The sequence below is a fragment of the Barbus barbus genome (genome assembly GCF_936440315.1).
Source record: "Barbus barbus genome assembly, chromosome: 9".
Taxonomy (NCBI): domain Eukaryota; kingdom Metazoa; phylum Chordata; class Actinopteri; order Cypriniformes; family Cyprinidae; genus Barbus; species Barbus barbus.
Window position 1 is genome coordinate 12,785,270 of NC_136737.1, and position 27,802 is coordinate 12,813,071.

Here is a 27,802-nt window from a genome sequence, read left to right on the forward strand (position 1 = left end):
ATGTTTGTATAAAAATACATCTTTTGTGTCTTTATTCATTTAATTTTGCTTAATATACTTCCTGTTGTATTCAGAAAGCAGAAACAAAATGTACAGGATAAATAAATCTGCAAGCCTACTATTATCCTGAGGGCGTCTATTTTGTAGTGATCAGTTATTCTTGAACGATTCATTCATTTTTAATGAATCTTTAATATAACTCGGGAACAACAAATTGTCAAGAGGGGTATAACTGCAGCCTGGAGAGCTCTAAATGGTCTGGAAACTCAAAAAGATGGTGTGGCTTCTTTTTGAGTTTCACTTTTTGGTGTGGCTTCTTTTTGAGTTTTGGTTTGGGAAAACTGGTAACAGTTTTCCCAAACCAATTCAATACAAACTCCACCGATTCTAAATATTTCATTGGTCATGTCATTCATTCACAGTGCTGATTTTCATCACACTGCTTCAGCCAATCCAAACCCCTAACCCTACTAACCTTGTAACCTAATCTAACCTTAACCAATCAAATTGGCTGCTGGGCAGGGTTTGCACTGAATAGTGAATAGTGCTAAAGAAAATGTCAGTTCAGGAGGTAAGCAGTCAAGATTTCACAAATGCTTAAATTTGATCCATTAACAATTTGAAGAAAAGTTTTGTTTGTTTAAGAGGACCAATCATCCATGTATACAATTTCAGGAATGACAAACAAGTGTAAAATTGACATGATTGAATCTAATTAAATCATGCCAGGAGTCATTACTATGATTGACAGTGATAATGGAAGGAAACGTCTGACAAGCCGATGTCAAAATAGAGCTGTGCATTAAGTGATGCAGAATAGATTTAGAGTAAAAAAACTACACCAGCAACAAGTCTGTGTTGGCTGAATTTAGCATCTCACAGCTAAAGACAAAACGATGTAGTTATTAAATTAAATCTAAAATGCATTATTAAAATGCTTATTTGTTGTACCATTAATATTTAACTTTTCAATTTAAATGTATTTAAATAGCCAAATATAGGCTGTTGTCTGCACTTATTGATTTTTAAAGAGACAAGTTTGGACTTTCTGCACTTGCTATACTTCAGTGTTGTAAAGTACTAAACTTGTTATAATAAATCCAAAAGCAAGATGTGAAAACACCTAGGGAGTTGAAATGGCAGCTATAGCCAATGATTGATCCTCTGCTGCCATCTCCTGGTTATAATGGCAATTTCATATCATGTTCATATTAAAAAGTATTTATTTTTGGCACATTTCTTCATGAATGAAAAGTGAACCTTTAAAGTGAATTTTACTGCAGAGTTGAGAAATAATAAAGGCTTTAAAATGTCATAAGATTTAAAAAATGTGTTCATGGCTATTAAGGTAATATATTGGTGTTTAAGAGATTAGCCTAAACAGTTGGTGTTTATTTACTCTCCTAGGATTACCAGGTTTAGCACATAAAATTATGTTGTTAAATAACATGAAACTGTATGTTAATATCACTATCATTATCAGTTATTTTGTTTCTTAGTTTCTGAAAAGAATTAGGCAGGAGAGGTTTCCGAGTCTATATTTAGCACATAAATTAGCTTCACAGGAAGTTTATGAGCTGGCTTATGCGGAAATTCAAAACGTGATCAATGTTTGCTTAAGTGTTGGGGAATTTGGATGTAACATTTTAACGTTAATTATATTCTGCTGAAATACACCAAATGACTTGGGTGGGATCGTTCATTCTTAAATTACCTCAGGTGTCGCCTCCGAGGACCATCATAAACAATAGAGCTCATCGACAAGTGGAATTTAACTTTTTTAAATTCAACAGACTTTAAGTAACATCCTCTTGTTGGGAAAAAAAAACCCCGGATATAAACCTGAAAGAATAAAGGAAACCAATATAATATTCACAACAAAGACAATAACTGAAGTAGCCTACCAGTAGCCGTTGTAATTCTCTGCAGATGTGAAAGATTGTAGTCCTATGTGACAGAATATCGTTTAAATTACTCTCAGAACACTTTCCCAGCTCATTCGATGTAAATGTACAGCCAATCACAATCCACCTGACTTTTAGGAACGACAGCATTGAAAGCAACAGACATATCTGCATGACCTCAAAATAAACTTTTGGCCATTTTGGCCTATTGGTGCAGACCTTACAGTACTTTCTTTTTTGTGTGTAATTCTTTTTAATATTCAATTACAGCGCTTTAAAAGAAATAATTTCCAAACTGCATTTGTATTTACAGAATCTCAGAGCTAACGTGCCATCTTTTAGCACAGACCCCAATATGCGCCAATAAAACGGTCATCATTTTGATAAAACAAAGTATTAAAAATATTCACAATACAAAAATACACAATATTTACAAGGGTGCACAATTCTCAGCAACAATTAAACACTTTGGCAGTGCACAGGTAATATAGACTTTTCCTTGCTGCAATATTTTCAAGGCACAATAGCCAGAGCGTTTGCCAGCATCTGAATGGCATGAAGAGGATCCACAATGTCCTTTAATTTGTCACGCCGTAGAACCCAGTCGGGAGCAAACCTGAGGGAAATCAGAAGGTCGATGGGATCAGTGTCTTCCCTACAACACAGAATATGGGAGAAAAAAAAATAAATATATAGATAGTAGATAATTGCATACCTGGCCACAGGTTTTGATTTTCGAGGGGTGGCTTGAGGGAGGAAGCTTCCATTGAGAGAGGTGTTCATTTTCTGCTTGACTTTGTTTCTCTCAGCATCCATCTTGCACTTTCGAAGTGTAAGTCGGTAGATGCTGCGAATGCGATCTGAAACCTTTGGAAGGTTTCGAACCTCCTGTGTGAACAGAACATTTCAAAATGAATTGCTTTCATGGCATTAAAATTAATACAGGTTCAATACAAGTGGGGCTGTATTGATAGCACTTTTTCATTTCAACTGTTATTGAACCCAGTTGCTTAAAAGCAAAACACCCACCATTGCTCTCCTTTCATCCTGGACTAAGAGGACCAAGAGAAAACAAGCCTTGGTAAAGATGTTGCCACCTTTTTCTGCAACCTTATCTCCAGCCTTCTCCCGGTAGATCTGCAGAAGATCTAGGAGGGTTTCTACAGAGTTGTCCACATCATAAACTGCATCAATGGTTCTGTTATACTGAAAAATATATTGAAAAAAGAAAAAAATCAGCAATGTTATATGCAATTAGTTAATCAGCATATTAAGTGATTTCATACAAATTTGTAAATAACAACCTTAATTCCTTAATTATGAGCCAACATACCTTTGATAAATTGAGAAGAACTTGGATGGATAATGTGATGATCTCCATTGAAGGCACACTTCTGTTGCAGCTCCTTATCAGTGTGAAGATGGTGTGTGTTGCTCCGCTTTCAACAAGACGTTCACAGCACTCTGGAGAAAGTCTTGTGGCAGTTTCTTTAACCATGACAAAAGGATAAAGTTAGCTATCATTTTATGAATCAGCCAGCCTCCAAACTTTAAAAACAAGATCTTACCCAAATGTTTCAAGGCAGCAAGAATGTAAGCATAATTTTGAAGTCCAAGCAGGTAGCTTAGTGCTGCTGTAGTCTTGTTACACAGCTTGTCCTCTTCCTTCACCCCTCGATTTACTTCCCTGAGACGGCTCCTCATGGAAATGACTTTGCTTGTGTCATGATGTTTTCTTGAACGATGACCCCTCCAGAGCGCCTTAAAACAATTCATTCAATTATAAAAATTAACTAATAGTTGTTCACCCAAAATAGAAAACACTTCCAACACCTACATTAACACTTTTGTGGTCTAAAGAGACCCAAGTTATACTGGTTTTGAAAAACCAGTAAATAGTGAGTTCATTACATGCATGTACACATAAATGTATAAGTTTTTAAATAAGTCAGTTGTTGTTTTTTTTTAAACAAGTTAATTTAAGACACCATACCTGTGCCTTTATTATTCCATGTTGTAGCCTCTCCTTGCGGCGTCTCAGAAGGAGCTTCCTAACTGCATGCTGGATAGTAGCAGCAGCTTTGTTGCGATAATGTAACCACGTTCTCACTGCCCTCTGGGTCTTGATGATGTCTTCTCTATCTTTAAGGTATTTCTTTCTTTGCAGCTTTGCCCTAAAACATTGCTAGAAAAGTGGGGCAGAGAAAGAGAAATGTAAACTGTAATCTGCAATTACAGTTTACGTGATCTGGCTCTTGATTTTATTGTTTTTTTGTCTTTGCCGGGATGCAAACATATTAAAAATGCACGCACTGTGCGGTAAGAGCGTCTACAGTAGTTCACATTGGTCAAAAGACACAAGGAAACGCGTCGTGAACAGAAAAAAAAAATTAATAAATATATAGTCGGCACTCACAAACATTCGCATTCGGACGGGATTAGTTTTCTCACTAATCACTGAGTTTGCTGAAAAACAGTAGGTAATTTGCTCTGGAACTGTTACAGAGGTCATGTGAGAGAAAAACAGATATGGCACATTCAGACGGGATTAAAAAAAAAACAACGCAAAATACGTCTGTGAAACACAAATTTCTCTAAGGACCCCCTGTAAAACTAGTCCCGTCCGAATAGGGCTATACACAATCAACATTGTAACAATGCAAAGCTGGTTGAAAATCGGTCAACTTCGAAAACAATGTAATTCTCTGTAATTAAGAAATGGTTTTATTTTGATGATTAAATGTACCTGGATGTATAGGACCGAAGAGATCTTCTTCTTGGCAGATTTAAGAGCCCAGTGTGCTCGCACAGCTCTCTGAATCCTTATTGCACAGAGATGATGGTAAACAGCAGCTGTGAAACGTTGGCGTCTTGCAGCACAAGCCATTTCTTTCATCTATAAAGGGAAAAGGTTAATACACATTTATTAACTTTTAGCATATTCAGACCCATGAGTTGACTCAAGAATCATGGTTGGGCATTGAGTAACCTACTCCAACTAGTTTATTGCTGAACGATTACTTGAAGGATAAGTTCACTTACAGAATAAAAATTCATTTACTAAATGAATAAATGTCATCATTTACTCGCAGGGTTCCCACTCTTTCATGAACACCAGTTTTTTGAATGTGTAGGTTTCATAAATTTAGAGTAGTTGTGTTCGAAGAATTTAATGAAATCCATTGAAGTTAATACTGGTAATATTCAAATACAATTTCTAAAATATTTTTAGAAAAACAGCAAACTAGTTCTTGTAAAACTTGTACAAGATTTAAATTTGAAAGAATTTCACAATTTTTAAAATTAATAAATGTGGTTAAATGTTGTAATAACACTGTAAAGCTGTTAACATTAAAAATGTGCATGTTCTCTCAATAGAGACGTTACTCAATAAACAACTCAAGTCAAAATTATTTTGTAAATCCCATTTTTTTCATCTTTGACTTAGAGGAATGCAGGTGCTCAAACATGCAGCTGCTCAATTTCAATATTTTGTTTTTAATATGTCATGAACATTTTAAACCTCGTACATGTGCAAGGTTTAAAATGATTAATCTAAATTTATTTATAGAAATAAATGTCTGCTTGAAAGAATGATAAACAAGTTAATAAAGAATGCATAATTAGCCTATATAACCATTGGTATTTCATTAAAAAGAAGACCATATTCTTGTTCTTTATGAGAAGTGGTTTTATTTAATTTTATCAAAGGCATGTTGTGCGTCACCGCAGTTAAACTACAGTCTATCATGATAAAAAAACTATATCAAACCTATATAATGAGTTTGGAAATTTTAGAGAAATGCTTAATAAATGCACTGTAACTAAACCCATTAGATTTTAGCCGACTAAATTTACTGTAGATTTAGTCGACTAAAAATCTTATGATATTTAATCAACTAAAACGAGACCAAAACTAAAAACAACTCAGATGACTGAAATATGACTAAAACTATATGACATTTTAGTCAAAAGACTATATCAAAATTTGCTGTCAAAATTAACACTGCTCTAAACTTATCCATCTATAAAGCCTATAAAAATTAGTCTTCATGTATTTAACAACACTTCAGCATGTTATTCTCATTAAGTGAGGGTCATTTTTTAGGATTTTTTTAGGAAGTCTCTGAGAAGCTGAGACCTCATAATTCTGGAGACTCCAGGAAGGTTGCAGTTCTGGAAAATGGTGGCGCTGGAAGACTAAATGTTTGATGGTTGACACCTAATTCTTCACATTAATTCTTAATTATTTTGCAGTTACCGTGTGTCTTATCTTCTCCACCTGTTTTTGTCTAACCCCGCTGTAACCAGTGAGCATTTCGCTGACCAATGGTCATGTCTTAACTTTACAATTTCTGTATTGCATTAGTTTTGAATATTTCTCATTGGGGATTTAATAATTTTTGACTTTTCAGTTAAATCTCTTTTATGGCTCATTTTATCTGTAAAAGAAAATGTGCCTAATAATTCTGCACACATGAATATAAGGAGTTTTTCACTTCCAGCCTTCATGGACAATTATATATCACTTATAAATGATTAATTACAAAATTAATAGTAGTTATTAAGATTGATATGGTTTGGAATTGGTCAAATGTTCTTGGAAATAAATATGATCAGAATATCAACGTGTCTAATAATTATTCTGTAAAGATGTGCTCACTTTACACAGAGTGTGCGTGATCGTGTAATCGAAAGTGAACTGCGAGTGCTCATTTAAATGTGATTTCACTTAATAGCGCGAAAATGATATACAATATTAGAATGTTTGCGGGAGCGGCACACAAGTTGCGGGAGCGGACGGTAATGGTCAGACACTCAGCGGGAGCGGCTCAAGAAAACTCTAGGCTGCACATCAACACACGCTAAGTTTTTTTTCCGTGCTACCCCATCTCCACCCCAATCATTTGTGCCGTTTCGTTCTGTCTTTGACAGCACATATAGGACAATTTTGAAATAGCGCCATAAACTAAATTTATTTCAAATTTAATTCAAGCACTTTCAAGGACCTATATTTGTTTTCAAGTACTTTCCAGGCCTTGAATCCATATGTCTGAAATTCAAGTACTTTCAAGATGCGTGGGAACCCTGTACTCACCTTCCAGTTGTTCCAAATCTTTAGGAGTTTCTTTTTTCTGTTGAACACAAAATATTTCGAAAAATGTTGGTATCCAAACAGTTGATGAGCACCATTGACTTCCATAGAATTTTTTTCCTACTATGAAAGTCACTGGTGCTCATCAACCATTCGAATACCAATATCTTCGTTTGTGTTTAACAGAAGAAAGAAACTCGTACAGATTTGGAACAAGTGGAGGGCGAGTAAATGACAGTTTTCATTCTGGAAGTGAACAAATCCTTTAAATAGCCAATTACTTATGCAAGTCAATAGGGCTGTCAAAATGGCTGAAAAACTAAATTTGAATTTTGTACCCAAGTATTATCAAAATTTGAATTACATTCGAATTTAAAAGGCATAATTTCAGTTAGAGGAAAAAAAGCTTTTGGCTTCTTTCCTGAGAAGCAAAATATTACTAATCCATGGTTCTTCAAAGCAGAAAACAACAACTGTCTTTGAAAAATGTGCATAATGTTTAAAATAATGTTTAACCATATATACTTAAGTTGCTTAAACAATTAGAAACAAAAAAGCATCATATACACAGTTTAATACAAAGCACGGAAAACCAATTACAAAGAGTAAAGTTACTTTTTCATTTAAAAATGAGATGTAGTGGAAAGGGGAGAGACCCATCCCGCCATAATTTTGAGACATGTTTTTTCAAAGTTGAAATGGCTTTCTAAATATCCGACACTCTTTTGAATGACGCGAGTGTAACTGTGATGTCCCTCTAAAAAATACGCAAAATATGCATTCTGTGTGAAGGGCTTGGTTTCAGTTTTGATGTAAACAACATCATCTCCGCACTGATGTTCTCTTTTTCCGCAGTATTTTGAATGAACAACATATCCAGCGGGTTCAACTGGATAGGTAGTAAAAAAAAAAAAAAAAAAAAAAAAAAAAAAAAAAAAGCATTAAAATGCAATGACACCTACCTACATCTTCACATCTCGTGCGCCACTGATAAGGCTGCCTGACGCACACCTAAAATTTGTGGAATGTGTATTTTTGTTCTTTTTTTAATTCGACGAATATTCAAAATTCTAATTTTTTGGCAGCCCTAGTCGATAACAACATTACTTATATAAAGAAAACTTGCCTGTTGTCTCACAAGCCAACCACGCCACAAAGCCTGAAGATAGACAGCGGCATTGTGTCGTCGTCTTAGATTTTCTTCCTTAAATCTGGCCAGCTCTAAAAATCGGAAATGGCGCTGTAGAATTATGGCAGCATCTCTCTGTTGGTGATATCGACGTCTTTGGCTAAAGCCTCGGAAAGTTGACTGTATCTTCGCAGCAGCTGTTATTTGCTGTGAAAAAGAATAGAAGGCTTAGTGATGATTTCAAAAGTTGCTAAACAACATTTGTCAAAATACATTTATGAATAAAATTATTGTTTTCTATAGTTGCTTCAGCTATAGAATAACAGGATTGTTTCTAGCTTCAGCAGTTTTTCGTAAGTCAAAGCAAAAGTTTTGTATGTACCACAACACAATCGACCCAATTATTCTAAAAATCAATCAAGACCTAACAGACCAAAATAAATATTTGGCAATACAAGCAAAATTACACAGGATAATGTCATCAATTTCTGTATAAATGAATGGACTTTGATAACCGTTTCCCTGAAACGGTTTTATCTGCAAATAACAAACTTTACTTAGACACTGTGTATTTACAGAGCAAAGTCATCACTGTACAAAGTCTATTTTGCTTACCGGAATTTATACAAACTGGTGACAAAACAGTGTGACATTTCAAAGCAAAGTTCACCGACACTTAAAAGGTGCACTCAGTCTTTTTTTTTCTTATTAAAAAGTGGGTCACATCATGATCACTTAACCAGCCAAATACCACCAACTACATCTCAGTAATCTATTATTATTCAGTGCTTTAACTCATATATGCTAATGTTAGTTGACAGCACATTTCTACAGTAGCAATTGTAAAATTTCCTTTAGTGTAATGCTGCTTCCACACAACTAAGTGTCAGTATAAGTCAAACATGAATGAATGAATGATGCATTTATATAGCGCTTTGTGTATTGCTGTACACCCAAAGTGCTTTACGATCATGAGGGGGGGGTCTCTCCTCAACCACCACCAGTGTGCATCATCCACTTGGATGATGCGACGGCAGCCACGGAACAACCGCGCCAGTGCGCTCACCACACACCAGCTACAGGTGGAGAGGAGAGAGAGAGAGATGGAGCCAATCAAGTGGATGGGGATTATTAGGAGGCCATGATTGACAAGGGCCAGTGGAGGGAATTTGGCCAGGACACCGGGGTTACACCCCTACTCTTTACGAGAAGTCCCATGGGATTTTTAATGACCACAGAGAGTCAGGACCTCGGTTTAACGTCTCATCCGAAAGACGGCGCCTTAAACATGACTGCCCCTTAAAGACAGAATTACATTAGCAATTCCTTTATAATAAATATTGATTCCCACAAAAAGAACAAGTACCTTTTGAATGGAATCTCTCACTCTTTGACCTCTCCACAACGCCTGGATGTATAGAACAGACTTTCTAAACCTCAGGAAGTCAGCATGTTGTTTTCTGGCGATTAGAGTTTCCCTCCATCTTTGCTGAATGACTCTGACACTGTGCTGGACTGCTAGAAATCTTGGAGTGGAGGACAAATGGTCATGTTGTAAATCCATACGACAATTTAAAAGCAGAAGAGAATAATAAAATATCCTTTATTTGTTACCTTGAACGTTGGCGTCTTGCTTGAATACACCGACTAATGGTTGCAATAGCAGCTTGTTTTAAAATGTAGTTTCGTCTAGCTATGCGTCCTCGAAACCAGGCCTGAATTTTCCAGGCAGCCTGTGCTCGCATAGCATGTCGTCTTGTTTGATAAGCCCGAAATGCTGTCTGAGGTTAACCAGAGATAAAGCAAACATGAAAATCAAATATATACACTTAAATCCAAAAATCTCAAATAGGATCATCAGCAGAAACACAAAAGTGTACATTAAAAAATAAACAAAAACAGAAGTAGGAATTGTGCAGTAACAGGAGCTAGAGATTCAGAAGAAAAAAAAAAAAAAAAAAAAAGTTTATGCTTACTTGTATCACAACAGCTGACTTTCGCAGTTGAAGAAACTGTGCACGCTCTCTCTGGCAGAAGCTAAAAGCTCTGATATGCTTCTGTATAACCAAAACAGATTCCTTGAGATGCTGAAACCTGCGTCTTTCAATCATCCCTCGATAATGGGCCTGTTTGAGGGTTAAAAAAAAGTTTGGCCTAGTCACACTGTATTTCCAAAGTGATACAGGATAAAACAAATGACAAGACAGAATACAAGTATAGTGAATTGCATACCTGAATTGTGATGGCACTTGCACGCAATCTCTGAAATTTTCTGTACTCAATGTGTCCACGCACTCTGGCCTGAAGGATCTTTATGTTTTTGAGTGTCTTCAGATAACTGCTCCTCTGCTCCACTGCTGCCCTTTGAGCTCTGTAATGCTTTTGGAGAGTAACAGTTGCAGCCTGCAACCTGCGGTATCTTCTCTGGTCCACAAACATTCTGTAATGAGCTTGCAACTTCAGGACACTTGAGCAGAGCGTCACATAGCGCTTGCGGTGTACATGCATGCGCATCACAGACTGAATCTTGATTGCAGCCCGCCTTCGTTTTGCAAGCCTCCTCGCTAGCATTCCACGCAATGCAGATTGCAAGGCAAGCGTAGCTTGCTTAAGAGCAACAAAACCATTCCGATCTTTCTGGACCAGTTTACATGATCTGTACCACTTTTGGATGAGCGTTGCGCTTGCTTGCATTCTGGCATGCTGAACTCTGGCGCAATGACCTCTGTACGCAGACTGAATCGTGATTGCTGAAGCTTTTTCTTTCAAGAAACGCTGGCGTTGGACAGCCATCCTTAGGTAGGAGTGGATTGTTCTTGCGGCCTTAGTCCGTCTGGCAAGTTCTCTCCCCTTCATCCCTCTGAAAGACTTCTGCAGGCATACAGCGGCATTTCTTACCTGCTGATATTTATGCATCTGCTCGTCTCGAAGTTTCAGGGCTCTAAACCTCTGCTGGAGAACCCTGGCTGCCCAGCGCTGTCTCTTAAATGCTGATCTCTGCTGGTTCATCCGGAAAGCAGCCTGTATGACGATGGATGCTTCTTGCTTTTCTGCCAATTGTCTCCTTAGAGAGTGTCCTCGAAAAGCTGCTTGAATGACAATGGCTGACTTTCTTAAACGTAGATAGTTCTCACGATCTGCTCGAGCCTGGATGTTTGACCTGTAATGGCTCTGAATAATGACAGCTGACAACCTCATGGCCTTGTACTTAAGCATCTCTTTGTGTCTCCTAAAACAAGACTGAATCAAGACAGCTGCTTGACGCTGTTGTAGTAGATTCCTTCTAACTTTAAGACCTCTATAACATGCCTGAAGAACAAGTGCACCTTGGTGCATTTCAAAAAAATGCTTTCTTTGCTGTTTCGCTACATTTGTGGCACGACACCTTTGCTGAATGACAATGGCAGCGCATTTCATGGCTAAATACCGTTTACGAGCACTATAAGCTCTGAAAGTTGCCTGAACAGTGGTGACAGCCTGATGCATTTGCTTCAAAGTCTGTCTGGACTTCATGCCACGATAGACTGCTTGCAGAATCAAGGCAGCACTCTTCTGTTCCTGCAGTGCTGCCATCTCTCGTTTCATCATTTTGTTAGCTCTGAAATGCTGCTGAACAGTACAGACTGCCCACCGAAGTCGCTGGAAGTGCAGCTTGAGGATGTGCTTTCTCACATGGGACTGAATGAGTGTTGCAGCTTCATGCTCTCTTCGGATCTGTCGACGGACCTGCATTCCTCTGAAAGTTGCTTGGATTGCAACAACAGCTTGGCGTTTGGCAAAATAATCTCTCCGATCGCACCTTGCTACCAAAACGGCTCGATAGTGTTGTTGACAGAATTCAACAGCAGCTCTGATGGACAAAAAGCGCTTTCTTTGTTTGTAGGTAAGGTACTTCCGTTGAATGACTGTGGCTGCAAAATTCATTCTAGAAAAGTCACGGCGTGTACGGTTTCCTCTGTAAATTGCCTGAATTGCAGTTGCACTATGCCGTAGCTTCAAAAAGTTCTCTCTCGCCTCTTTTCTCAGTAGATGGCACCTGTATTGCCTCTGTATGACCAATGCAGCCAGTTTCATAGCTTGGAATGGCACTCGAGTTCTGTACATTTTGTACATTGCCTGAATCACAGCAGCCGCTTTATGCTTTCTATCGATTTCTTTCCTCACCCTCATTCCTCGGTACACAGACTGCAAAGTGATGGCGGCTGCTCTCAAGGAGCAAAACCTTTTACGTTGTTGCCTTGCACTTACAATTGCTCTGAACTGTTCCTGAATACGAATAGTTGCATTTCTGAGAGCAAGGTATTCACGGCGTTGCTTGTATGCTCTATATGTCTTCTGGATAATTTTTGCAGATTGGTGACTTCCTGCAATCTGCTTTCTTACCATCATTCCACGGAAAGCTGACTGAATACATATGGCAGCTGATTTTATGGCTGCATATTGTTTCATGACAGCATTTTTAGTCATCATTGCCCTGAATCGCTGCTGTAAAACTGATGCGGCCCATTGTTGTCTTCGGTACTTCTTGAGTTGGGAATGTCCACGCACTCTGGCCTGAAGGATCTTTATGTTTTGGAGTGTCTTCAGATAACTGCTCCTCTGCTCCACTGCTGCCCTATGAGCTCTGTAATGCTTTTGGAGAGTAACAGTTGCAGCCTGCAACATGCGGTATCTTCTCTGGTCCACAAACATTCTGTAATGAGCTTGCAACTTCAGGACACTTGAGCGGAGCGTCACGTATCGCTTGCGGTGTACATGCATGCGCATCACAGACTGAATCTTGATTGCAGCCCGCCTTCGTTTTGCAAGCCTCCTCGCTAGCATTCCACGCAATGCAGATTGCAAGGCAAGCGTAGCTTGCTTAAGAGCAACAAAACCATTCCGATCTTTCTGGACCAGTTTACATGATCTGTACCACTTTTGGATGAGCGTTGCGCTTGCTTGCATTCTGGCATGCTGAACTCTGGCGCAATGACCTCTGTACGCAGACTGAATCGTGATTGCTGAAGCTTTTTCTTTCAAGAAACGCTGGCGTTGGACAGCCATCCTTAGGTAGGACTGGATGGTTCTTGCGGCCTTAGTCCGTCTGGCCAGTTCTCTCCCCTTCATCCCTCTGAAAGACTTCTGCAGGCATACAGCGGCATTTCTTACCTGCTGGTATCTATGCATCTGCTCGTCTCGAAGTTTCAGGGCTCTAAACCTCTGCTGGAGAACCCTGGCTGCCCAGCGCTGTCTCTTAAATGCTGATCTCTGCTGGTACATCCGGAAAGCAGCCTGTATGATGATGGATGCTTCTTGCTTTTCTGCCAATTGTCTCCTTAGAGAGTGTCCTCGATAAGCTGCTTGAATGACAATGGCTGACTTTCTTAAACGTAGATAGTTCTCACGATCTGCTCGAGCCTGGATGTTTGACCTGTAATGGCTCTGAATAATGACAGCTGACAACCTCATGGCCTTGTACTTAAGCATCTCTTTGTGTCTCCTAAAACAAGACTGAATCAAGACAGCTGCTTGACTCTGTTGTAGTAGATTCCTTCTAACTTTAAGACCTCTATAACATGCCTGAAGAACAAGCGCACCTTGGCGCATTTCAAGAAAATACTTTCTTTGCCGTTTCGCTACATTTGTGGCACGATACCTTTGCTGAATGACAATGGCAGCGCATTTCATGGCTAAATACCGTTTACGAGCACTATAAGCTCTGAAAGTTGCCTGAACAGTGGTGACAGCCTGATGCATTTGCTTCAAAGTCTGTCTGGACTTCATGCCACGATAGACTGCTTGCAGAATCAAGGCAGCACTCTTCTGTTCCTGCAGTGCTGCCATCTCTCGTTTCATCATTTTGTTAGCTCTGAAATGCTGCTGAACAGTACAGACTGCCCACCGAAGTCGCTGGAAGTGCAGCTTGAGGATGTGCTTTCTCACATGGGACTGAATGAGTGTTGCAGCTTCATGCTCTCTTCGGATCTGTCGACGGACCTGCATTCCTCTGAAAGTTGCTTGGATTGCAACAACAGCTTGGCGTTTGGCAAAATAATCTCTCCGATCGCGCCTTGCTACCAAAACGGCTCGATAGTGTTGTTGACAGAATTCAACAGCAGCTCTGATGGACAAAAAGCGCTTTCTTTGTTTGTATGTAAGGTACTTCCGTTGAATGACTGTGGCTGCAAAATTCATTCTAGAAAAGTCACGGCGTGTACGGTTTCCTCTGTAAATTGCCTGAATTGCAGTTGCACTATGCCGTAGCTTCAAAAAGTTCTCTCTCGCCTCTTTTCTCAGTAGATGGCACCTGTATTGCCTCTGTATGACCAATGCAGCCAGTTTCATAGCTTGGAATGGCACTCGAGTTCTGTACATTTTGTACATTGCCTGAATCACAGCAGCCGCTTTATGCTTTCTATCGATTTCTTTCCTCACCCTCATTCCTCGGTACGCAGACTGCAAAGTGATGGCGGCTGCTCTCAAGGAGCAAAAGCTTTTACGTTGTTGCCTTGCACTTACAATTGCTCTGAACTGTTCCTGAATACAAATAGTTGCATTTATGAGAGCAAGGTATTCACGGCGTTGCTTGTATGCCCTATATGTCTTCTGGATCATTTTTGCAGATTGGTGACTTCCTGCAATCTGCTTTCTTACCACCATTCCACGGAAAGCTGACTGAATACATATGGCAGCTGATTTTATGGCTGCATATTGCTTCATGACAGCATTTTTAGTCATCATTGCCCTGAATCGCTGCTGTAAAACTGATGCGGCCCATTGTTGTCTTCGGTACTTCTTGAGTTGGGAATGTCCACGGAAATGTGCCTGAATCACTGTTGCAGCTTGATGAGATTTTCTTAAGTAGTTGCGAACTTTCATTCCCCTGAATGCTGACTGAATAAATATAGCGGCATTTTTTGTTTGCAAGTAAGTAGCTTGAATGCATTTGCCAACTCTGTAGGCTCTGTATTGCTGCTGTATGATGATAGCTGCACACTTTGCAGCAAGAAAGGCAACGCGTACCTTATGCATTCGGAATTGAGCTTGAATGATAGTAGCAGCTTGATGCTCTCGTCTCAGATTTTGCCTCACTTTGGAACCCCGATATATGGCCTGTAGAGTTATAGTTGCCTGCCTCAAATGGACATAATGGCTTCTTTCCAACCGTCCAAGTGCTAAAGCCTGATGGTGTTGCTGGATGAAAATAGAAGCACGTTTTAGAGCTAAAAAACTCTGACGGCACCAATGTGCTCTTATCACAGACTGAATCAAAGTTGCTGCTGTGTTTTTCTTCTGCAGTTCTTGTCTTGCTCTCTTGCCACGATAAGCACTCTGTAGCATAATGGCCGCTCTTTTAATTTTAGTGTATTCTGCGTACACCTTCCGTCCATCTCTGAAGGCTCTGTATTTTCTTTGAATGACTACGGCAGCCCGTTTCATTTCCAAAAACAGTGTCTGTGCTGCATATCTACGGTAGTTTGACTGAATGATTGTGGCAAATCTGTCGAGTTGACTCATCTTCTTCCTCTCAGCTCGTCCTCGCCAAATTGCTTGAATTGTCACTGAAGCGAGTTTAAGAGCCATATACTCTTGTCGCAATTTGTCTCCAAGTACTTTTGCTCTGTATCTCTGTTGCAGAACAATGGCCAATCTTTTTAAACATAAATAGTGCCTTTGAGCCATAAACCGCCTGAAAGCCGTTTGAATGAGAAGTGCAGCTTGGTGGCGCTGAGCCACAGATCGTCGGACCTTATAGCTACGGAAAGCTGCTTGCAGAGCAAGAACTGCTGATTTAATCTTGAAGTATCTCTTCTGTTCTGTTTTCCTTAGCATGCATGCTCGGAACCACCTCTGAATCACGACTGCATTTTGTTTCATTTTAGATATGAGTTGTCTGACGAGGTAGGCCCTGAATGCGCTCTGAATGACAATTGAAGCATCGTGCCTTTTCTTTAAAGTCTGGAACTTGCATCTTTGAAGGTGACCTCTAAACCATGCTTGGACACAAACTGCTTTGCTTTTCATATCCAAGTAGTGGGTTTTACAACGCTGCATTCTGTACCATGCTTGAATGCACAAGGCTGCAGCATTTCTTTCCAGCAATTTCTTTGCGTGCCACTTCCGGAAAGCTGCTTGGATTACAGAGGCAGCATGGTTTTTCTTTAGGAGACTTTGAATCCTCCAAGCTTTGTATGTTTTCTATGGGAGGACAAGAAAATTCTAATGAAGATTAGCCATCTAGAGATAGATCTATAATAAATCTATTAATTGGCTAACTGCTGAAATATTAAAATTTTACTAGGTACAGTGGTACAGGATGAGCTGCATTACATGTTATCTTAATCCTGAATATACCTGAATTACAGTTGCAGCTGCATTTTGAAGAGCAACCCGTTTCTCTTTTTTCAGCACTCTCAACTTCTCCCGTGCAACGTATCCTCTCCAGAGTGTCTGGATCATGATGGCTGCCTTATTCTGTCTGATCAATCTTCTTCTCAAGATGAACTTCCGCACAACAGCTTGAATTTTAGTAGCAGCCATGTTCCTTTGCTGTGCATACAGAGCATATTCAATATAAGACAAAAAATCTAAGCACAGCAAGGTTCCAAGCAGCTTAAAAGTAGAAAAACTGTACCGTTACCTGAATAAGATCAAGGTCCTTCTGTAGCTTATATCTCCGCCATGCACCCTGGATTACCCGGGCTGCTCTTGTTTCATTGCGGAGATCCAAAAGACGGGCACAGAGGAAGGAGAGGTAACATGTGACAACCTGAGTTAAAAAATAGTCACAATTTATCAATACACATTAAATATACATTAATATGAAAAGTATTTCGACACAACCTCAGAGTTTTTTTTTTTTCCCAACAAGTATGTTTTACTGCTAACCCAAAATGTGGAAGGGGATTACAATTATTTTTACCTTTTCATTTGGGATAGTGTTGGACATATCCTCTGGATTTATCATAGCAGGCACCCCTCCCAGATAAGACACAGCAGTGTTCACCAACTTAAAGTTACTTCTCTCATTCTCAAGTAGCTCTCTGAAGTCCACTGATGGGGATTCTGAACCCAAGGCAAAAAAGCAAACCGTTCTGAGACATTTACAGTGTTAAATCGTATAAATTACCACACTATTATAGGATTGCTTAATCTAAAAAAATAATAATTTACTCAAAGTACCAGTTTGTTTCGTGGGCAAATTTTCAAAAGAGCAGTCCGAGTCAGTCGAGGAGTTATTGAGCTCTACTCTGCCACGATAGCCACATTCAATGGTCTGCGTTGTTCTCTGTTGAATCTCTTCTGCAGGGAGATGACCAGGATGGTAATGATGAATGAGGTAGCACAGGATACGACCATCTGAGAATGACACTGTGAAATTTTCAGCCTGGAAAAATAAATGGAGAGATTTTGTTCAGAGAAGGATCCTATGCAGGATACCTTATTAAAAAAACATGCATTAACTCTCTGCAGAGTGAATAAACGAGCAAACTATTTCTTTAATGTGACCTACATTTGTGTTGTAGAACTCACAAACAGCATTGACCCAGTCCATGAGCAGTGTCACTTTATGGCTGGGATGTTCAAATGCTCGTCTTGACTTCATCCTTGTCACTGCAACCCCATTGTTAGCCATTAATGAGGCCAGCTTCTGTTTAGTCCTCCATGTTTTCCTGAGGAAACTGATTTCCTCTTTGAGTTGATTCTCATCAAGTAGCACTTCCACCTATGAAAATTAAAGTACATCTGAATATAAGGCCAGTGTTTAAAAGGTCACGTACAATATTAGAAGATAAAAATTAGCAACAGTCAAACTATTTATCATAAAAGTGGACTGGAAAATGTGTTATTCAGCCCTGGTTGATACCTGGAAGGCAAATATGATTTTCCACAGAAGGTTTAGGGTCTTTTCCCTGTGTCCATCCACAATGTCTCTGGAGTCAATGTTCGATCCTTCAAGATAATGAGAGCAAATTCAGAGGTTTTTTCCCCACATTATAAAGGCATTGCTTGTTATTTAAGGTCATGAAACTCACCATGCTCATCTTTAAGGTCAACACCTTTGTCTTTCAGAACCTGTAGTGCAACATCAACATTGTGCACTTTCTGCAGGCGGCTAATAGCAGGTATCCGCAGCTTTCTAGACAAAGTCCAGTCCAGAGTGAAGAGCTCCATGACCCGTCTGAAGGTGAATATAGAAACATTTAATGAAGACGTATATAATGGGATTTTGGTGGCTTGTTAAATGTCAAATCTAAATAAATATTGGCTTGGGTAACAACAGCGATATCATTTCATTATGACACATGAACAATAAACATGCAATAATCAATTTCAAATCAAACATACACCAAACGAATGCCACATCTCAAATCAACAGCAAGATTCTTCACAGCAAAGTTGAACTCATCCAGAGGAGTCTGAATATGGGATACTGCTAGGCCCAAGTGGCTGAGGTGCCGTGACAAAATGCCTTCACCACTGAGGAAGTCCCGAGAAAACGCCAGGAGCAGATCTTTGCTTGACTGTAGAGAAAGATAAATAAAGATTTTTTTTCTCAAGTGTACTATTGTGAAACTCCTTGTTTTAACCACCTTTATTCCACTTTTCTTTTTCTTTTTTAACTATACACACACACACACACACACACACACATATATACCCACATACCTTAAATTCAGCATCCATGCAGAACAAACAAGGATCATGTTCGATCAGTCTAGACTCTTTGGCTTTATCCAGAAAGCAGACCAGCAGAATTAGTTTCTTTAGAGTGAAGCGAGAGAGCGCCTCCTCATGGCCTGATGAATGAAAGTGAAAAAATAAAGAACCTGTTATAACAGACACATTGTTTGTGAAAGTAATAAAAATTATGATTAAAAATAATAATAATAATAATAAAGACAAAATAAAACAGGCTGCATGAAAAAGAATAAAAAATCAAATAAATTCAGTTACCATCTCTGTACAAATGGGGCACTTTAGGGTGTCTAAACTCAGCGGCTATGTCTGGGTTCCACAGGAGACGTCCAAGAATAAACATGGCCAGTCCCATGACATCACTGTTGCTTTCAAGTGATATTAGCTCTCCATAGATTGTCTGAAAAAAAAGGAATGGGTAAAAGGCATGTCACTGAGAATTCGAAATGTAGCCAATTAATTAAATTAATTTTTTTTAGCAACAAACAAATGAACATTATGTTTTCACAAAGAAAAATAAATACCTCAAGTCCGATTCTCAGCCAAAGTGGATTGTACGATAGCAACCAGTTAAGAACTTTTTGTCGTTCACCTGAGAAATAAATATAAAAGGTGAAAAATTTGAAAGATTCACCTTAAGAGGCTTGCTGAAAAACTAAAAATAAAATTTGACTATTAAAACAAATATTTAGAATATTTAGCAAAGAATGTGTTTTTAGTAGCATGATTTTTTTTTTTTAATTAATAGTATTATTCAGGAAGGACAGATTAAATTGATAAACACTGACAGTAATGACATTTGTAACGTTAAAAGATTTCGTTTTTTTTAATTCATCAAGGAATCCTATAAAACAACCCTATAACGGTTTCCACGGAAATATTAAGCAGCACAACTGTTGATCATAATAAAACATGTTTATTTAGCACTAATTCAGAATATTAGAATGATTTCTGAAGGATCATTTGACACTGAAGACTGGAGTAATGATGCTGAAAATTTTAAATATATTCAAGTAAAAATTAGTGCCGTTAAAAGATTAATCTTGATTAAAAATCGCATCCAAAATAAGTTTTTTTTTTTTTTACATAATATGAGTGTGTACTGTGTATATTTATTTTGTATAAATACAAACACATTCATGTATACATTTAAGAAAAATATGTTTATATATTAATATAAAATATATACATGTAAATATTTTCAAAATATATACTGAATGTGTGTATTTATATATACATAAATATACACAGTACACAAACATTATGTTAACAAAAACTTTAATTTTGAATGCAATCGATCGCGATTAATCGTTTGACAGCACTAGTAAAAATATTTCAATTGTAATGCTATTCCACAAAATCACTGTATTTTTGATCAAATAAATGCAGCCTTGCTGAGCATAAGACACTTTTCAAAAACATTACAATAAACAACTAGTTGAATAAAGAGATTTCCCATGTCATACGAGCATAATTCACAATCATGACAAAACGCATATCATTTGCATCTCATACCTATGTCCTTCCAGAGATGTCTGTCCTTTCGCACAAGGAGCCTCTTGGCTTCTATTTCCAGCTCCAGTCTCTGGATGGCCTTTACCGTGGTGTCTGATGTAAAAAGCTTGCAAGCTGCTCGCCGAAGGCGGTTTAGCCGTTGACGGGCTGTGTAGGTTCTGAAAGACATCTCTTCTTTTGTTGGTGCTTTGGGTATATTGAATTTGTCGTTCCCCATAGTTAATGATAAGGCATTCACTAAGAAGACACAATAAAAGGAAGAAAGATGTTACAAGAATGCTGCTGAAATTACTTAAAGCAAAAGATTTAAAATCTTACATGAAGGAAAACAAAAGCACCTACCTTTGGTAACTTCAGTAGCAACTTTAAAGTCATCAGGAGTGAGAAAATAATTCATCCACCAGGTGAAGCCTCGCTCCTGTTTCTCAATCCATCGCTCATCATAAAACATGTTTTTTGCAGCAAATGGCAGAGGATGCCTTGGAATGGCTGTCAAGATTGTACAATATAAGCAAGCTATGCCATTTAAAATACAACTAAAGAAATGATAAGAAAGTAGCCATAAAAACATACCAGTCTGTGACGGCTTTATAAAGGTCAGTTTGGCCTGCGCTACAGCCACTACCCTTGTAGGCTTTCGGCTCGAGCTGCTCAGTGACTTCACAGACCGGCCATCTATATGAGTGAAATACATTTAAAATGGTATCCTTCGTCATACTAAACTTGTGGTACATGTTATTTAAAGTTTATTTTAAAAGACATGCCATTCTAAATAGAAGGAACAATTTATTCTTACCTTTTTGAGATGTTTTTGGAGAGGATTTCTTTGGTGGAGGTTTTGTGAACTTTCTTGAGCTTGGTGGAGCTTTAGGGGGAAAAAATAGGTAAAATGAAAAAGTTCTCATACAATGTTCAATTTATTTGGACATTAAACTTGAGATATTTTGGACCAAATCTCTAAAATGTATGCCAGTGTGTATTTGATAATGCATACTAGATTTTTAGTATAACATGCACAATGAGTACACTTGGCTTACCTATAGCTTTGCGTTGCTGTCCAGATGTGGACCTTGAAGTGAACGTTCTTTCATGGGTTGGTCTCTCAGTCGCATGTGCCAGAGCACGACACTTTTTTGCTTGGACGTTTGTCTTGTCTTCTGACTGACCTCTCAAAAACTCATCACTTTTTCTCTTTTTACTCTGCACAGATGTCAGGCTTTGCACAGGAAACTGGTCCTGATAAAGACCTGGTTGCACTTTGTCAGAGACGTTACCAGCTGCCAACTCCAGACCACTTGACGGACTGCCAACCGTGGTCAAAACTTGAGGTCGTATGGGAGATATAGAGGACAAAAGCTGTTCAGGAGGGGGTAACTTTGAGGTTAGCTTCTCTTTTGTAACCTGCATTGAGGTTACAGAAAATTTTGACTCTTGTGCCACATCTGGACTTGAATCTGAGCTGATGACAGGTAAAGCACTATCAGAATAACTGGTGTTGGATTCTGCATTACTAGCTTCTGAGAGCTCCAAGGTCTTCTCCAAGAGCCTTCGTCTGGAAGTTTTCTTCTTACGCAACCCAGGACTCTCAACAGAGGCTTCTGCTTTGCCTTTGGTCACTGTGGATGAATTCACAGGAAACTTCTTGGGACCATCAGGAACAAGGGCATCATCCACTTTATTCGACTTGGTCACTGTGGCAGTGCTAAAAGGTAATGCCTTGAGCCTAAATGCATCATTATTTGATTCAACGCCTATGACTTTGTTGGGTTTCACACAGAAAGTCAACCTTGGGTGAGCGACTTCAACTGGTGGTGAAATGACTGCTGTCACTCTAAATGGTCTTTCTGGATCTGGTTTTTCAGACTCAAGAGAATCAGAAAAATCAAAGCTTGAGCAAGCATTAGGCGGACTCACCGCATGCGACAGATCTGATCCTATAACATCCAGAGCATATTTTACGGACAAAGAGGGTTTCTCTGGCTCTCGACTTTGAGCTTGTGCAAATTGTCCAATCATGGGAAGTGGACTCTGAAAGCACAAAGGATTTTCAAACCTCTCTGGGGTGCTGGCAGGAGAGAGCGTTTTATTCAAAACCCTTGTGATTTCTCTGCACTCTGCTTTACGTGAAAAAGGCACATCCTTGTTACCAGGTGCATCCAAAAATCTCTCTGCTGGTACTAAGACGACCACTGGTGAGTTCTTTTGCAAATGCACATCATCAAACTTTTCCGTCACAAAAACAGGCTTTGATATCTCAGGAGTGGAGGATGGTGCATTCTTCCTAATGGCATTGGACCCATAGGCAGACCGTTCCTGGTTTAATGGCGACAACGGGTTGGATGTTCTATCTTTTCTGTACTGCGACTGACGTGAGACATGAAATGTCTTATTTGCAGCCTTTATCGGCATCGAAGACACTTTCTTCTCTTTTGAGGGTGCCGGGACACCCTTCTTGGATTTAATGGAATCCCATAAGGTTTTCTGCAAATAGAGAATTTGTAAGCACTCAACATTACACTAAAACACATTGGGTAAGCGTACCTATTAAGCTCACGTACCCATTAAGCACACTACCATTTCTGAGCTCCGATTATAAAAAGATTTAAAAAAAAAAAAAAGTTTTATTGTACTTGATGTCTTAACCAATCAATGTGTTTGTTACTACATACCTCCTGTAATTTCAATCAATCAAACCATTGCACAAGGAGATACGAGTATCCATGTGTTAACACTGTCTGGTGGCCATTTTGAAAGCTGTCTGAAAACTTTCACCAGAAGAGTAGCTTTTTAAGTGTGCATTTTTTAGATGTTCAAGCCTACATTTTGGATAAGTTTCACTACTTACTGTAAAATTAAGAGATTAAGGTTTAAACTTATTTTATTAACTTATATTACGTTACATAAGGGAGTCGTGTGTCTTGCTCTGCTTTGAGCGGGGTGAGTCAGTGTGTTTTGGGTAGTTATTTTTATTTCAATTTATCATTGTCATGGTAAATTGTGTTTGTGGAGGTTGCACTAACTCCAGCTTGTCAGGACATCGGGTCCACAGGTTTCCTAACAAGAAATAGGACGGTATCTTCCGGGCCTCGGTGCGTTAGTGCAGGTGAAAAGACGGGACTTCCAGGTCCGGGTCACCCCAGGCTCTACTAGAACAGCACTGTCATGTCTTCCACTAACACCTGCAGTGTAGTTTTTATAAAGTAAAACAATGTGATTGTGATTGTTTATTGTCACCAAAATGGGGCCATTCAAAACCTTTAAAAATTATTCTAATGGCCGACACAACAGCCATTACCTGATGTGCCTGCCCAGAATGCCATAGACCCAGCAGACAACTTGCCTGTATGCTGTCAATATTGATTGTGTTATACCAATGGCATCAAAAAGTGTTACTTACTGGTAGTCGTTACCTAAATATATTCAACTTGTAATTGAAAAAAAAAATATTCAGATTGTTTTAATATTTAAATCTTTAATTTACTATGTATTTATACCATAGACTGTAAAAAACGATGGACGACGCGTCTCCGCTTCCTTCAATTATAGAAAAGTGAAGCGAATACATCTCAGTATGGCCGCTGTCATTGTGAGTAAATGACGTCCTTTGGAGCCCGAGTCTGCGCAGTAGAGATTAGTTTGGAGCCCGAGTCTGCGCAGTAGAGATTAGTTTGGAGCCAGAGTCTGCGCAGTAGAGTCGTGGGGCGGAGCCGCGGAACTAAACTCCCGCCCAAACTCCGGCAGACCCAATCAACCATAACGACACGCCCCATTTTTATAGCATCAAATTACTAACTAAAATCAAACTTCCCACAAAAACGAACAATTGAACGTATATCAGCGTGATAACTACCTTAAATGACCAAAATCATATTTTGTAAAATTGTATTGGAAGTGTAATTATTTTTTTTGTTATGACTCAAGTCCCATTCGTTTACATGGAGAGGGCGGGGGTTTAAGACCTGTACTGCAGCCAGCCACCAGGGGGCGATCAAAGAGCCCGCAGCTTCACTTTTATGGACGAGTCAGACACACTTGATTTATACATACAAGTATTTAGCTAAGAGTAATAATTTATCTCTGCCCTAAACATACATCTCTGCTGGCCTGGAGAGGTCCACGCTCCTGTCCTAAGCGCATATAGGCTATCTGTAGGACATACGGGTTCAAGCCTTGAAGCCTGGGTGCAGAGTCAGACACTGCATATCAAATGTGGGGGGGGGGGGGTCACATTCCCCACTACGGCCCGGTATGCATCCAAGATCCAACTCCCTGCAGCACTGACTTTCCTCAGCTGTGACCATGGCCTTGCATTTCCCACACAAGCACCTATGAATCAAAAACATGTTTATCTCCCTCTCTCTGTTGCGGTGATGAGAAACCGCTATATCACGTAACGATCAACACTTATTAGTTTCTGTTACTGGTAACTATCAATACTCATAGATGACCAATACTAGCTTAGCTATTGCCAGATTACATATTGTTAGCTAACGTGTACCTGTAAGCTAACACTGGTCTCTCACCAAGACACCTGGGGGCTGTTTCATAAAACAAGTTTACCAAATAAGCCAGGTTTATTTCATTTAGCCTGACTTATTTTGAACCAAATCACATGACAGTAAGTCAGACTAACTTAAATAAGCCAGGCTTATTTGGTAAACTTGTTTTATGAAACAGCGCCCTGCCCTGTTCTCCTCACATCAACTCAATTTGTCTCCTCTGACCGTTGTTCTGTCTAATCCTGGCCTGTCCCTGCTCTCTTGACTGCATAGCAGGCTCATAATTGTATCCGTGGTCCATCGTACGAGTGTAAACAAACATTCAGAATTTCCACAGCGTCCGAACATTGCGATCCATTGTTTTCCTATGGTTTAAATGGACCGCATTCCCTTTTGATGCGTCACTTCCGGTTTTCAGATGCGGAAGTAAAATTCTCCCACAAAAACGACTCCAGAAGCCTTAATAGCGTATTTTAAATTAAGAATTATTTTTCTATACATCGACTCACTGGGGTCTCTAACCTGCAATATGCCCTTTCACAGGCATTACTGGCTTGTATTTTTAAATCTACAATATTATGAATTGATTATTTATTGCTGGTCTGTGGATTTACACTGCTGTTATTTTTAAAGATTTCATATTATTGCAAGGTGAGCTTAAAGTGTGCACTACTATGAAAACCACACAGCTTCTGACATCAATAATAAAAAGTATAATTTCATAAATATTGTCTTGACAATAATAGTTGTTCATATTAAATTATGCATAAACTCAATACATGACCTATATTATTCATTTGCAAAATTGTTCTTTAAATTTCATGTAATATATATATTCATTAAAAATGGTTGCTGCTCCACTTAATCTCCCTTTAAGATCTTCAACATTGAACGTCTATGTAAATACTTTAAATATTAATATGTAACTGATTGTTGTCACTTCTTTATAAAATGGTTTTCACAGCTTTTGTGTGTGAAACATGATGTGGGTTTATTGGGAACAGGGGTGTGCTTAAAGGGTACAAAAATATAAGCACAGCCAGACTTTTTGCATTTAATGATATACATCTTAATTGAAATGCTTTCGTCATTTAAAATAAAATTAAATATTTATTGTGAGAGAGATTGATATTTTATTTTAACAATATCTTGTGCTGTAAAAATGTCTCAATGTAGATTTTGGTGAGTTTAATAGGTACATTTACCCCATTCTCTGTGTAAACTTTAAAAATGTAGACATCCAGTGGCAGAGAGAGAGAGATTACCTTTTTCTTCTTTGTCGCCTCTGCTTTCCCAAGCAAAATCGCCTGGTGTTTGACAATTCCATTTGCAACAAAGCTGAGGAGTTCTCGAACCCCGCCTTCTTCCACTGGTGTCCAAGTCACAGTTAAAATAATGCTGTCTTCAGGCTAAAAAATAGAGGATGCACTTTTAAGTAACTTTCCCTCAAGCCGTTCCAAATATGCGACTTTTCTTCGGTGCAGCTCCAAATGAGATAACTTATTTAGCACAATGTTAATGCACCTCTTTTCCATACAATGAATGTGAATAGGGACTGTCTGAGCTGTCCAGCTTCAAAAATGACAAAAAGCAGCATAAAAGAAGCCCATGCAACTCATGCACATTATTCCAGTTACATTTAAGTCTATTTTTTTTTTAAATCATTAATGTTCTCAGCACAACCTTTGCATATACTCCAATATAATGTGTCAAGAAGTGTCACATCTGGTTTGACCAACTACTAAGCACAATGTCTTTGCTTCTCATGCGTTTTGTAATCAATGAAAAAGGCACTAATTTTGAATATGCTCATATTCAGATAGCACAAAGCGATGTTGGAGAGGATTTCGGTGAATAATTACTTAGTAAATAATAATAATTAAATTTAAGACAAAGAAAATAATCATATTGTTTCAGAAGACTCATATTTAATGAGAACAAACTCCCAAACATATCCTGTGTGTTCCACAGAATATATATATATATATATATATATATATATATATATATATATATATATATATATATATAAAATTACAGATATAGGTGAATTAATAACAATTTTCATTTCTTGGCGAGTAATTTCTCTACATACTGCAAAATAGCTTTGAGTACACATGTGCAAATTCTGTAATCTGAATAAACCCCATTCAATTAACGTACACTAAACTTTGTCTCTTTGCCATTGCATTGTACGATAGTCATTTTCCTTAAACATGAATGCAATATGCACATTTATAAACCACATTAAGAGATTTTCTTCGCTTTATTTAGCTGGAAAGCATCGTTTAGTCACACGCAGCTTCTTGTTTACGCTTAACTTACTTGTATCGTAAAAGACGTCTGATCAACCGAAAAGCCTTTAGATGCTGCAATTTTATCCACAAGGACTGTCGTTGTTGCATCCTCGGTGGGGTTTTCGAGTCGTAAAGGCAAAGATTTGGACGAGCCCAACTTGATCGTCCCAAATGACACGAAAGGAGACCTGGAGAACTGAAGCAAACTCAGCACAGGAACTGAAGTGTTGTTTTCCTTGCCGGATTTATCGCGATTACGATGAGAATCAAATGTTGGACTAAAGTCCAAACATTCCGCTTTCGTGACTTTAAAAGACATGTTTTTAACTCATCTAAATGAACGACGATTCAGTAACGTTACATCCATGTGTTTGTGATGGTGAGCTACTATACCGTTTAGTGCGTAGTCGAACGTTTGAATTTGAGAGCAGACCAGACGGCCAATCAGCTCGTTGCAGCAGATAGGATTGTCCAATCACTGAAAAGAAAAGCAAACGCAAACCAATCAAAGTTCTAGGATTTCTTTTTAAAATCTGTAGACACGCCCACAATGCAGGAAGCCCCTTCATGCACGTTGAAATGTTGTTCAGACATGTAATGCTTTTGCCAAAGTGCTTTGTCCAGGCTGTTGCAGCTAGTTTTAAATTAGCGATGTGATTTTTTATTTTATTTTTAGTTGC

The 27,802-nt window shown here is 38.7% G+C and overlaps 1 protein-coding gene across 1 annotated transcript; it reads right to left on the bottom strand.

Moving 5' to 3' along the window:
* Positions 1 to 1,522: 1,522 nt before the first annotated feature.
* On the bottom strand, positions 1,523 to 27,528 carry LOC306875474 (abnormal spindle-like microcephaly-associated protein homolog). The gene is made up of 30 exons (XM_079426059.1): positions 27,151 to 27,528; positions 26,091 to 26,234; positions 21,364 to 22,807; positions 21,123 to 21,191; positions 20,900 to 21,001; positions 20,669 to 20,815; positions 20,327 to 20,563; positions 19,336 to 19,403; positions 19,070 to 19,211; positions 18,782 to 18,912; positions 18,461 to 18,636; positions 18,148 to 18,293; positions 17,979 to 18,064; positions 17,625 to 17,837; positions 17,294 to 17,498; positions 17,034 to 17,176; positions 16,752 to 16,880; positions 16,466 to 16,660; positions 10,361 to 16,309; positions 10,105 to 10,254; positions 9,743 to 9,909; positions 9,495 to 9,654; positions 8,126 to 8,335; positions 4,651 to 4,800; positions 3,898 to 4,089; positions 3,473 to 3,665; positions 3,238 to 3,392; positions 2,934 to 3,110; positions 2,620 to 2,792; positions 1,523 to 2,520 (listed from the first exon to the last, which is right to left on the bottom strand). Exons 1-30 carry the CDS (start codon positions 27,439 to 27,441, stop codon positions 2,418 to 2,420), a joined length of 11,847 nt encoding a protein of 3,948 aa, XP_079282185.1. The 5' UTR covers positions 27,442 to 27,528; the 3' UTR covers positions 1,523 to 2,417.
* Between the last annotated feature and the right edge of the window lie 274 nt (positions 27,529 to 27,802).

Coding starts and splice junctions, on each gene's coding strand:
- LOC306875474 (XM_079426059.1), bottom strand. CDS start 27,441: ATGTCTTTTAAAGTCACGAAAGCGGAATGTTTGGACTTTAGTCCAACA. Junction 18,913..19,069: donor GCCCCATTTGTACAGAGATG/GTAACTGAATTT, acceptor TTCATTCATCAG/GCCATGAGGAGGCGCTCTCT. Junction 3,393..3,472: donor TGCTGCCTTGAAACATTTGG/GTAAGATCTTGT, acceptor TCATGGTTAAAG/AAACTGCCACAAGACTTTCT.